General features: G+C 44.5%; 1 protein-coding gene across 1 annotated transcript in view; it reads left to right on the top strand.

Annotated features, from left to right (window-relative positions):
• UBE2O (ubiquitin conjugating enzyme E2 O) overlaps positions 1-13,092 on the top strand; it is a 64,293-nt gene that overhangs the window by 29,107 nt on the left and 22,094 nt on the right. Inside the window, 3 exon segments of the mRNA XM_086624332.1 lie at positions 4,844-4,903; positions 10,744-10,854; positions 11,749-11,846. Of these exon segments, the coding sequence (XP_086480458.1) occupies positions 4,844-4,903; positions 10,744-10,854; positions 11,749-11,846 (269 nt within the window).

Below are 13,092 nucleotides of genomic sequence, written 5' to 3'. Positions count from 1 at the left end.
TCAAGGCCAGGTTGGATGAGGCTTTGGGCAACTTGGTGTAGTGGAATGTGTCCCTGCCTATGGCAGGGGGGTTGGAACTAGATGATCTTGAGGTTCCTTCCAACCCTAACTGTTCTATGATTCTATAGAGTTCATCTCCGCATTATGCCTTCCTTCTTTTTTTTTTTCAGTGCCTTGTATTCCCGTTTTTATAAGCAGTTACCAAGGCAGGGTGGGTGTGCTGCTTTTTCTTCTGCATCCTATGTGCTTATTCCCAGGGCTCTTAGTTTGGAGGATAAATCTGGAAAGCCCTGGAATAGAAAACTGATGTTCTCCTCACCACAGTGATTGCGTTGGAGGTAGAGGCTGTGGGATCGCACAAGCACCCTTGAACAAATTTTATTCTTCTTTGGTGAGACATTGCAGTTATGAGACAGCACTGACTGAGCATGAACTTAACAGTTTAAGTTGGTATTGGCAAGCTTTATGCTGGATCAAGTGTCATCTTCCATAGCCAGGGTGAGCTCTGTTGCTGGGTAGCCGAGCAGAAAGGCAGTTGTAAAACCATGGCTGACTCAGGTGAAAGGTGTGCTCCCAAGGTCTGTGTGTCACTGGGTGTTAAAGATCGAGCGACCATGATCTGAAGTTCAGCCTTGGGCAATGATGAGCCATAGTGACAAGGTCTCTTCTTCTTGGTGTCCAACCATGGGATCAGCCTGCAAGGTCCACCGAGTAGCCAGCTCCTCTGAAAGCTGGCAAGGGAGCCTGTCCAAAAGGTGCGTACTGGCATTATTTGATACTGAACAACCAACAACTGCATGCAGATGCATTCAGCCTTTAAAACCAGGGCTCCTTTCTGTGTTTAGCTTGTCCCACAACTTCTGTTCTTGGGTTATTGGAGCAGGGGACAGTTTATTTGTAATTATCTCCTGTGATAACGTTGTCTGCTTGGAGTGAATTGTGGCAGTCGCAAAACAAAATGCTGCTATTTGCAGGCAGAATTACCTTCTTTCACTTCTCTTAAAGTAAAATAGCAAGACTCCTGCCCTGTGCAGGAAAGAGGCTGTATGGGAATAGGAAACAGAGGTGCTGGCAGTAAGCATGTTGGTGTGTCTTTTTCCCTTTGGATAAAAACATTGTGGGAGGGAGAACAACAATGGTAGCTGGAGCCTGCGTAGAGGTGGATTTGTCCACTGTTGAGTACCAATGATGTTATAAGCAAACTCCAGCAGCTAATTGGGGAATTTATCTCTGCTTTTAAATATGCAGGTAGTGATCAGGGGTTTATGCTGCTACAGAGTACTTCCGTGCTGGTTTTGTTTGGATACACATCAACCAGGGCTAGTTGGTCCCTATAGCAATCTCGGCAACTCCTCCATTGTCACTAAACTGCAGAAGCAGTTGCTACTTATTACCAGCCACAATACTGGGCACTGGTGGCTAGTCTGTCATCAAAATAAACTACTCTGCTTTTGATCTCTTGTCAGAAGGTGGCTGTTGGAGAGGAAAAACTGGCCCATGTCTCCCATTTTGCTTGTGGAGTTGAGGGGTTAAACCCAGAGAGTTAGTGTGAGTTTAACCCACCCCTGCCAAGGATGCCTACACCTACCTGCTGAATTGTTTGCTAAAGCAAGTTTATTGCCACAAGTTTATCTCCCAATCTCTGCAGTTAATTTAAAAAAAAAGAAATTTTCTTCAAATGATGAATTTATTTGTGATAAGAAATTAAACAAATGGTTTGAAGCAATAAGCTACCAAGGCTTCATGAGTTAATGCTCAGCAGCTAGGCAGAAATATCTGTCTTCTTCTAATCTACCCAGTTTCAGGTGAGAGCTGTGATGGACCTTCTTTCATTTGAGGTGAGGTGGACTCAGCTGAGAAGGGGAACACATTCCTGTTGGTGCTTGTTCTTTATGCAGAAATGGGAATTCTGTCCCCCTCCTGCTGTGTTGGTGTGAGAGCATCATCAGACCTGGTGAAGTATCAGACGTTCTCCGAGTTGCAGCTGGTGCCTTTTGACTAGTAGATCTGCTGTGGAGCTCAGGCACTGATTCAGCATCTGAATAAGCAAGGAAATAAATGGGTGCCAGAGCTGTTCTACCTCTTCTTTTTGCAGTCAGTGCACTAACCAATGTAACTGACTCCTGGTAGGTGGGTGTTCGTCGTCCCTTTTTGCCTGGGTATAATGGTGTGTGCAGTGATGAGTGTCTTTGGTTTGCCTTATTTAACATACATAATGTGAATTATTTTTTAAAAAGGCAACACAGAACACACCTTCCATTTGAGGTGTTTGGAGAGTGTTGAGCTGAGCTCTGGCATGGAGGAGGACTAGCTGAGAGCATCTCTGGGAAACTGCTACTTCTCATTCTTGGGGCTATTATCAAGGCGCATGGCTAGAACATAAAGCTGCTCCTGTTAATACTGACTTTCATAGAGGTAAATATAGTGACTGAGCTGTAGGTACCTATTTTAAAAGTGCTTCTCCAATATTGAGTTCCCTCACTGCTGAGTGAGGAGGCTGACCTTCGGCTGATGATCACATTGCTCTGGGTATAACAGGCAAGAGGAGGAATGACTGAACTGTCACGTGTTCATCAACAGCCATTCTGGCTTCCTTCAGTCGGGTTTGTTCTGGGTTTTGATAGTCTCTTGTGCGATGACAGACCTGCTAAGTATTTATTGTTGATGCTGGCATTCTGCCTACTACTTGCTTGCTTATCCTAGCACTGGGGCAGGTGGGTCTGGCACATGAAGCTGAAAATAGTTGTGCTGCCTTTTAAAAATCAAGAGATCTGAAAACAGGTTGAATGTAGTTCCCCTGCAGAGAAAGTTTTATGCCTTGCTTTGGGAAGAATTTGTCTGCTTATATCCTTCAGGAAGGATCACACAATGGGAAAGTTAACGTTTGCAACTTTCATGATTTACTGGAGTTGACTAACACACAAATATTGCCACTGCCAGGTAGCATCAGATCATCTTGTCAAGTACTGTTTAATACAGAATGGAGCGTATGCTCAATGATATGTTGAAACATAATGCATCAATTTAAACACCATGTGTCAGAGATTAAATTGCCCTAATGCATGTGAAATGAAGTATCATTATATGCCTTGGAGCTTTGCAGCAAGAAAACTCCACTTAAATATACCCAAACTGCTGCTTCGTGCGTGAGTGCTTACAGCACATGGATGTTGCTGCCTGCGTCTGGATGTAAGAGGCTATCTACACAGTACTTATTTTAACAAATAATTTTAGAAGCTGTATAAAAAATTGATGTCTATCTATATACCCTGGTGGAATGTGGGAGGCGATGAAACCCTTCCACAATCTGGAAATGGGCTGTGGGAGGCTTCAGGTTTCCCACTCCGATGGAGTTCTGTCTCCAGAAGTTGGATCTAAAAGCCTATCTGGCTGGTGTTCTTTCCTCTCTTCCTGAAACACACAATCAAGAAGGCAATAAATACTCAGGTACTTTGGTTTGATTCCGGATCCTGTCCTTGGATTATAGATTTATGTCTAATTTTATAAAGCAGGCTGTAAGCCAGGGCATGGATTAGGATGAAATGCTGACAAAACACAATGGATTTTGGACTGGGGCTCAACAAGGAGAAGCAACAAATGCAGCAGTAGCAGGGAGAGATTCTGAAAGTGAGATGCGAAAGAGGCTCTGTCCCTGATGCTGCATTCACATGGTGTGTAATTAGTGTATTTGCAGGGCTCAGTGATGTACCAGTGCTAATCTGTTCTTGATCACTGAAATGCAGATGAGACTTCTCCCTGTTCAGCAGAAGGAAGTCTTCACTGAGTTACTGAGACCGAGCAAGCCTGAAATTAGAGTTCAGTCATGTTGAAATCAGAGTTCAGTCTCTGTTCCTATGCTTGCGACATTATCCCCTATGTAGCATTTTAGTGTTAGCATATTCGATGGCAACTGCATTCTGTAGTTTTGAGCTTGCTGATAATAGTGAAATAGCCTGCAAGCAGTCTTCAGATCACTGAAGCAGCCTAAAGGACCCCGTTTTGGAAGGACATTGCCTTGGTCAACTGGCCAGTGGTCACTGGAGATTAATCAGGTGATACCTCCCCTTACCAGTAATGACTCCTGGTGCCACAACTCTGCGTGAACTGATGTACAATATGTAATGATGGTCCCCCTGCATCTTTTGTGGCCAGCACTAACTCTTTGCCAGTGAGTGCTTTAGCAGGAGCAGTATGAGCAGTGCTTTGACTTTATCCGTGCTCTTATCAACATTTTGTGTTACTTGCATGGACCTGGGGGCTACTAAGTGCGACAGCTATTCCTCTTTTTTATTTTTCCAAGGCAAGTGCTTGCTACAGTGAATTTGGCACCAATTCCCCTGCCAGCTAAGACTTCTCATTGCAAGTGCTTTGCTTAAAATGTTCCAGGCCAAACAGGATTTCCACAGATATTTGGGGATATGTTGAATGAAAAGCATGCAGGATGAGACACAACTGTGGTGTGATACTCTTCCTGCATCTTCTGACTTCTCTAGTGCATAGACTGGATGTGGGTAGGAAACAATGTGTGCTGCAGACAGAGGAAGAGGAGGGGGAGACTTGAAGTGATGAACAAGTCAGAATGTCTGTGTCCTTTGATGCGCCTGCTGACTTAGAGCACAGCTCTGGACGCGTTGCCTGGTAGCTGTCTTTCAGATCTGTCGTCTGGATTTTGCAAACATGCCAAGGGGGTCAATTCTGTGTATGGAAGTGCCTCAGCATCCTCTGCCGAAAAGCTCCTCAGTCTGGAGGATTGGGATACCGTGCCTTTGTATTTGTCATGTTATTTCTGACCAAGTGTCATCTGGGGTCACTAAATTCAGTGTGTGTCTCTTTCTCCCCTTAGCTGAAGCTTGAAGATCGCTCTGTGGTCCCTCGAGATGTGGTCAGACATATGAGCTCCAGCGTAAGTGCTTTTTTCTTTGTCCCTTTTTGATTGTGATACTGCTGCATGGATTTCTAAGACTTGCCAAATTGCCTGAATGGAACTGAACAGTAATGCTTTGAGCATGTTCTATTTTTAGTGTGTTTGATAGACCTAGCTGCATCCTTTGAAAGTGAAATGCTGATAAGGCTGCCTCTCTACTGTTGCATATCTGCAGAGGTCTCCTGAGCAAGCAAGCCTGATAATGTCAGGTAATGAGACAAGAAGCTTGTCTGTCTTGCCATCTTTTAAGTTTAAATCAGTCCATTTTGGTATGTGGCGAGCAAACCTAATGAGGAGGCTGGAGTGGAGGCAAATCACATTACCGGTGCGTGCCTTTTGGTGCGTGCTGTGGTAGAGAATTCGGACGAAATATTTTCAGGGAGACCTCTCAATCTACAGTGAGCACTATCTTGTCCAATTTCTCCCAGAAATACAGCAAATCCCAACTCTACTGAAGCAAGGCATATGTTGAAGCATCTGACACAGCTAGGTCAGCAGAAAAACTGGTTCTTAATCAGCAGCCTATAATTGTTATCTTTACTCTTCCTGGGTACTGTTTTAAGTCCTAGTCATTCTGTCTGGTTGTACAGCATTTGTGCTTATCAGATGTGTGGATCTGGGGTTTTTTTTTTGTGTAGGGAATACTGGAAATGTCCAGATCGATTGTCAGATGAGATCTGGTCTCTTTAGGAGCTTAGCTAGGTTGGCAATCCCTTGCAGTTGCTCACACCTAACCTATAACCCCGAGCCATATGGCCTGCCATGTGCACGCCTGCATCTTCTCTTGACTTGCTTCCAGTGATGTGGCTACCAAGGTGGTGATGAAGCAGGCAGCTGGCCACTAGCTGCTGCAGTTGCACCACATGGTGTGCAGCCTGGTGCAGGGATGGGGAAGGCCATTCTCTGACCTGAGTGTTTGTTTTTCTAAATAAAGCCTTTTTTGTCAATTAAAAAAGAAAAATAAACCCACTCCTTTTTCGTAGGGTGTTCCAAAGAGAAGAAAAGGGAGGAAAAACTTGAAGGGTAATTTGAAAAATGCTGAAACAAATATTTGCTTAAGAAATTCAATTGTTGTTTGAAATGGAAATTTGAAGTCAATATATCTTACTGAAACTGGAGCTTTATGGAAGTGTTTCAATCCAAACAAAGAACCGCTAGCAAATTGAAATATCAACTGTTCATGCTGTTGTACCTGGCACAGCTGGACTCTGTAGTGTATCCTCCTCGCGCAGAGGGATGCTTTGAGTCCTGTCTCTCAACTCTTTGTTCTCCAATGCTTCTTCAAGTCACTTTAAGCTTTCAGGACAGCGAGTTACTCTCCTCTTGGCAAACATGGATGTGCTGCTTTTGTTTGCAATTTCCATACTTACCCGAGCAGAAATTGGCTTCTCTGGCTTGCTGCACATGTTTCAGTGTGGATACATTACCCAGCAGTTGCTTTGCATGCTTGTTTATTGTCTATTTGCATGTTTAAACACTGGTTTTTGCTTGATCATTTGTACTAGTGGCTGATAACTTAATTTTTTTTTTAATTGATGGAATGGATATAACCCAATATCTTCTCTCTAATCAAATCTGAAGATGACTTACACTTCACCTTACCCCAAGTATGTTTTTAAATGTCAGTGGTAAATGAAACAATAAACCCCTTCTGTCCCAAAGAAAACCTTCAACTGTTAATCAGATGTATTCCAAAAATTACAAGAGCATTTAAATAGAAAATCTGCAGGTGTCAGCCTGCCAAATTCAGGATGTGGGATGGTTGCCCTGCACCAGTTGGCCTGGCAAATGCACAATGTGGAACTTATTCTGTATTCACCACACTCTCTTAGGGCTTGTTTTTAACCTTGAGCGGGAAGGACTCGAAATCTTCTGTTCCTCAAGAGAAGAGAGCTGACTCAAATTCATGTGCTTCTCATCGAGCACTGAGTGTGGGGAAAGACTGCTTCAGGGGGTAATGCATAAAATGAGATCATTTTCTCTGAATGCAGCTGGGCCTGTAAATCTAATCCAGCTGGATGAGAAGTGGTGAAAGTGGCAGAGATCATTTTTCCAGGTGATAACGCTAATTTGGAGGAAAGATTAGTTGGTCTGTAATCTCAGACACCTGGATTTCAAAGGGTGCTGGGCTATGCTGTTGTTTTTACATAAAGGAATAAAAGTGGTGTAAAGATCCCTTATTAGAAAAGAGCTTTGAGGGAAAGAGTAGAAGGGTGGGAGGTAGATGATGTGGGACTGCAGCCTACACTTGCTGAGCTGCTTTTCTCTCAGATGGGAGTTAGCTGGTCTGCCTTGAAGCCTTGTCTCTGGGGAAGGAAGATAGTCCCTTCTCTGCTCATTCACTGCTTAAATACTCAGAATCTCCAGTGTGGTACGTATGCGTCAGGGTACCAGAAGAAGCAGGAAGAAAGTCTAGGGAGTGCACTTGACTCTGATGTGAGTGGGACTTGAACCCATCAGCTGTTCTAATGAAGATCAGTCACCCCCCTTTTCTGGTTCTGTTTTTGGGGTTGAAGGAAAATAATTTTTGTAACAGAACTGTGAAATGCCAGCTTGTTTCATTTGGCCCCTCCTTTAATGGCAGCATCTAATGAACAGGATGAGACAGTTGTGTTTGAAGAGGCTGATAGGGGGCCGTGCTCTGGCTGTAGACCTGCCCTGGAAGATGAGACAAGTTGGCGACTTCTTGCTTCATGACTGCGTTGCTGAGCGCTGCTATAATCTGAGTGATTCAGCAGAACCCCTCAGCCTGCAAATCTGCCTCCCCTGTCGCAGGCTAATGTTTCATGCGGCAGGGAAGTAAATAAACTTATAATAAGCAAAGGTTCAGTGGCAGATGAGAGAGGAGAGCTGTGACTCAATAGCCCTGTAGCTTCTGGGGCTGCTCACAACATCGATCTCTTAACCACAGACAGTGCTCTGTGCTCTCTCGAGTGCTTTGCAACTGGAAGGAGAAGCAAGTTGAACTAAACGCAGTGCTCTTGCCCATGACTGGGTGGTATCCAATGGTGTTAGACGGGAGGAAGGCTTGTAGGGTGGTGCAGGCACCTTCTCCATGGGGAAACTGTCAGTTAGAGAATGGGCAGAGAGTATTGGTGTGCATCACTTGCCCTAGTCCTGGTTTTATTATTCGTTATTCTTTCACCATCAATAAAAGAGGGGATTTGGGCCCACAGACAAGATGATCCACAGAAAACGCAGGTGTTGGATTCGATCATGTCTCAGAGCTGCTGTCATCTTGGCTGCTGATAAAGGAAAATTAATTCTGAAATGCTCAGTGTAGGGTAAGGGATTTGTTTTTTGCATTTTTTTTGATACTAACTACTAAGAAATCTAAAACACAGGGCCTGAACTGCAAAGGATGGGCGAAGGACAGACTGGGCATACTTAATTTAGCTTAATCTGGAGGAAAAGCAGGGTAGGTGGCTGTGCTCTGGCCTTCAGAAGCTGTGGGTTTGGGTTGAGCAGGTGCCATTTCTGAGCAGGCCTTAATCATCCTGCAGCTTGAATTGTGCTGGCAGCAGCTGTTGTGAATCCGACGTAGTTCTGGCAAACCTTTTTCAGGTGAGAGTTACGGTACAGCTTTGGGTTCTTTCCTGGCAGCCTGTGCAGGCTGCAAGCTATGTTAGGCAGAGCTGCTGTCTGTCATGATGGAGCTATAGCTGGGAAAGGCTCCCTTTGCTTTCCAGCCTTTCTAGAAAGAAATGGGAATGATATGTGGAGCAGCTGGAGGGAACAAGCCCCTGCTGCTTTGGACTCTGTCAACCTCCCTGTCATGACCATGCTGGCACGGCTGTGCATGGGCGATGCACAGGGCAGGACCCACTCTCTTCATTGCTGCCTACTCAGGACCTGAGGGGCTGCATAGCACAGGGTTTGTGTGATGTGAGAAAGAGGACTTGCAGCAGGCAGATGGAAAGCAAGCCAGCCAAATGGGCTGAGCAATCTGTCCAGGAATTATCCTGGACTGTGAGTGTCTGTAGGGTATCTTTGCTCTAACTACCAGTCCCCACAATGAGACTGAGTTGAGCACCAGCAAACTCCTGAACTCCCAAAAGGACTGTCCAGGGCTCTGAGTGAAAGCCTTGAATAATATTTAATGTGGTCAAAAAAGAGCGTGGTTTATAAGTGGACTGAGCAAACAAATCCACTTCTTGCATGGTATAAGCCCTTCGAGTGTTATGTTCAAGTCCTTGTTGGAGCAGAGACCTTGATGTTTGAGATAAGGACAGCTTCAGAACTTGCTGATACCAGGGCCACCATTTGTCATGCTGGCCCTCAGTCAGCTTTTATAATGACTTGTGGTCTTTAATAAATAAGAGTATCGATTGTCCCAGCTGTCAGGGGGCCAGGGCAGCTGCCACATTTGACAGTGTTTGGGTTAGCAGCCCTTCCTTGCAGGCCTTTGCCATATGTGTAAGCAACATGCCTATTGTGTGCTCCCTGCCAAACTATCCCCAGAAGGCTCTTGACAGCATGCGTTATTTTCTTGGGGACAAAAAAGATTAAAACTTTGCTAAAAAGTGAGGGAGATAATGACAACCATCTTGTAATTGGACCAACTGTAAATTATCTGACTTGGAACCTTGAAATCTGACAAAAGGTGCCAAGATTCTTTTTCAGTGTGGCAGCAACCTGAAGACCATTTACATTGTCCTGCAAAATCAAGCTTTACATGGAAAGTCACAGATAGCTTTAAAGGTTTTCTCTTGTGTGCTAGGGTTGATGATCTGCCCTGTGTTTGCTGGCTCAGGGCCATAGCTACGGAGGTGCAGAGATCTGCTCAGTTGAATAGACCAAGGAGCCAGACAGATTTTAAAGCAAGTAAACGCTCATCACCTGCCATAGTGTGGTCTTATTTGACCATGTGCAGGAGTCTCTGGGCTGCTGCCTTAGCAGCCAGTGCAAATGCTAACCAGGAAGAAAATACTGCAGGTCTTGAATAGTGGTCTCACCTTCTGAGTTAGAATCATAGAATGGGTTGGGTTGGAAGAGACCTTAAAGATCATCTAGTTCCAACCCCCCTGCCATGGGCAGAGAAATCCTCCACTACACCAGGTTGCCCAAAGCCTCATCCAACCTGGCCTTGAACACTTTCAGGGATGGGGCATCCATAGCTTCTCTGGGCAACCTGTTCCAGTGCCTCACCACCTCAATGTAAAAAATTTCTTCCTTATATCTAATCGAAATCTCCCCTCTTTCAGTTTAAAGCCATTGCCCCTTGTCCTATCACTACATGCCCTTGTAAAAAGTCCCTCTCCAGCTTTCCTGTAGGCCCCCTTTAGGTACTGGAAAGCTGCTATATAAGATCACCCTGGAGCCTTCTCTTCTCCAGGCTGAACAGCCCCAACTCTCTCAGCCTGTCTTCATAGCAGAGGTGCTCCAGCCCTTGGATTATCTTCGTGCCCTCCTCTGGACTCGCTTCAGTAGCTCCATGTCCTTCTTGTGCTGGGGACTCCAGAGCTGAACACAGTATTCTAGGTGGGGTCTCACGAGAGCAGAGTAGAGGGACAGAATCACTTCCCTTGACCTGCTGGCCACACTTCTTTTGATACAGCCCAGGATACGATTTGCTTTCTGGGCTGCCAGTGCACATTGCCAGCTCATGTTGAGCTTCTCATCCACCAGCACTTCCAAGTCCTTTTCCTTAGTTGTCTTGAGGTCATATGAAATGCCGCTTCAAAATGAGGGCCTGAAGGGTATAAGGTGGGTTTGCTCTTCAGAGTGGTCTCTGCACTTCCATGTGCACACAGAGCATGTACGTGTGTATATAGGACCTTCCCTAGGTGATAAACTGTTTTTCTCTTCTGTGTTTTCAGGACAGCCAGTGTGGGACTGTAATTGATGTCAACATAGAGTGTGCTGTGAAGCTGGTAGGAACCAACTGCATCCTCTACCCTGTCAACAGCAAAGACCTGCAACATATCTGGGTGAGAACACAACCAAAATACATGTGGGAGCCAGGGCTTGGTGGTTTGAAGGGATGCTGCTATATTCCAAGTAACACATGCAAGGAAGGCATCCACATTGTGCAAGATGCCTCTGCGGTTTGGTTTTATTTTAAACTTACCGAAAGCATCCTCCCTGGAAGATGATGCAGCATCACCTCATCTTCCCATCTGTTCTGTGTTTCTGATCACATAGCTGAGACCAAATTGACTTGGAGGGCTAGGCTGACGTAAAATTGTGTGAGAACTTCGACACTGATGGGCTGATGCAACGACCTGATCGGGGCAGCCCATGGCAGTGGCACAGAGCTTCTGAGCTTCAGTATTGTTATTGTTTAAACAGGCTATAAACATGCTGAGAGAAGTCAAATATCTTTCTGTCTAGCTGGAACGATCTGAAATGCACCTGTTTCCCCCCATTGAGTGGATGGGTGATTTCCAGAGACCAGATAGGATAGGATTTCATCATTCTTTTCCTCTGAGAAAAAGATAATTTGGGGGCGAAGAGCAGGTGTGTCACAGTCTTTCTCAAGAAACAGCTTGTGGAATGACAGTGGGATGCAGGCTTCTCTGTTTGGGATGGAATATTAGGCTTAGTCATAAAAATTAATTGTTAATATTGACTAAAGGCAAGTGTGACTTAGCAAGTTTAAGATCCAAGGAAAAAATCCCAGAAAGCCTGAGTTATTTAACTGGAGAATCCAGGCTATGTGCTGACTGTCAAGCAAACTCTTCAATGTACGCAGTTGCTGTCATAAATCCCTTTGAGATTGTGATCTAGTCTGCATTGTGTGAGGACTTGATGGCTTCAAGTCCAAGGGTTGAGATTTGTGATTATTATTTTATATAATTTTTTGTTTCCTGTTTTCTTCATAGCCCTTCATGTATGGTGACTATATAGCCTATGACTGCTGGTTGGGCAAGGTCTATGATTTGAAGAACCAGGTCATCCTGAAGCTTTCCAATGGAGCCAGGTACTTCTCTTTCTGTTGAAGACTGTCCCCTTTGGGTTTCATAAACCTGATCTGTTTTAGGGGAACTAGAAACAGGCTGGGCTTCATTCACATAGATGAGTTATCTGCTTGCGTTATCTTCAGATACAGAGTAAGGATACATCTTTCTCTGAAAACAGAGATTCACTGGTCACCCTCTGGAAAAGCTGTTGTCTGAAAGGTGATAATTTTTTTTTCAGTCCCAGCAGATCAGTGCTCCAGAACTAAAGCCCATTGGTCTTTAAACTGTGTTCTCCTTTGAAAAAGTAGCTGCTTAAGGTAGATTGTTATTCCAGACCTTTTCTCAGTAGGAGAGTGTACTTCACTGAGACGCGGGGAGGATTCTTACCTTAAAAAATACTTTCACTCACTGTGAAAGTGTAGGAACTTGCAGGCTAGTGGTTTTTATCAAAGATGAAAAAGCAGCCCGAGACTGAACAGCTTCGCTTTTTCACTGTTATTTGCAACTGTATTAGGAATGTTTTTTCAATGAAGACATAACCCGAAGTCATATCTTGAGAAGAGATTTAACCAAAGATACTGGAAGAAATATCTGGGTAACTTATTTCTGCAAAGCCAGCAGAAGGATCTGAATTCTGTTCCTTGTGCATGTCAGTTACTTGTGAACTAAACCCCTCTGAATTCACTACATTCACTCTGTTACTGAGGACTGTCTTGTCCAACAAACTTTTTTATTGATGCAAGGGAATGAAGGAACCAGTGAAGGCCAACAGGCTTATGGGCCTGGCAGCTGGGCAATAACCCGTCTGTCTTGTAAATTGAGTGTTGACATTGATGTTTAAAAAAAACCCAAACAAACAAACTCACAACACTGCAGCCAGCTCAGTCTTTCTAAGAGAAGTGAGTAACGAGAGAGCTCTAGCAGATGCATCTGAAATGTTGGTTGTTTTAGCTTTCAGTTAACCCAGACTGGAAGGCTGTTATGCATATGCTAAACTAGGAGTGAAAATAGCTACCCATCTCTATCTGTATCGTCTGCAGTTACTGGTGCAATTTAAAACCTTGCTTGGTTTCCGTTACCAGCTCATGCATAGCTGTGTAAAATGAGCTAACTGTTTTCAAATCTCTTCCTAATGAATCATTTGAAATCCCACCAGAACTTGCTCTGGAAATGAAGCTATTACTGAAGCAAAGATACCCAAATTGCCTTTTGGTCCCAGCATTAGTGTGAACAACAAATGAGACCTTGCAGAAGACAAATCTTGTC

This window comes from Tauraco erythrolophus, chromosome 20 (assembly GCF_009769465.1).
Source record: "Tauraco erythrolophus isolate bTauEry1 chromosome 20, bTauEry1.pri, whole genome shotgun sequence".
Classification (NCBI taxonomy): domain Eukaryota; kingdom Metazoa; phylum Chordata; class Aves; order Musophagiformes; family Musophagidae; genus Tauraco; species Tauraco erythrolophus.
Note: the sequence above shows the minus strand (reverse complement) of the source record. Positions and strands in the feature narration are given on the sequence as shown.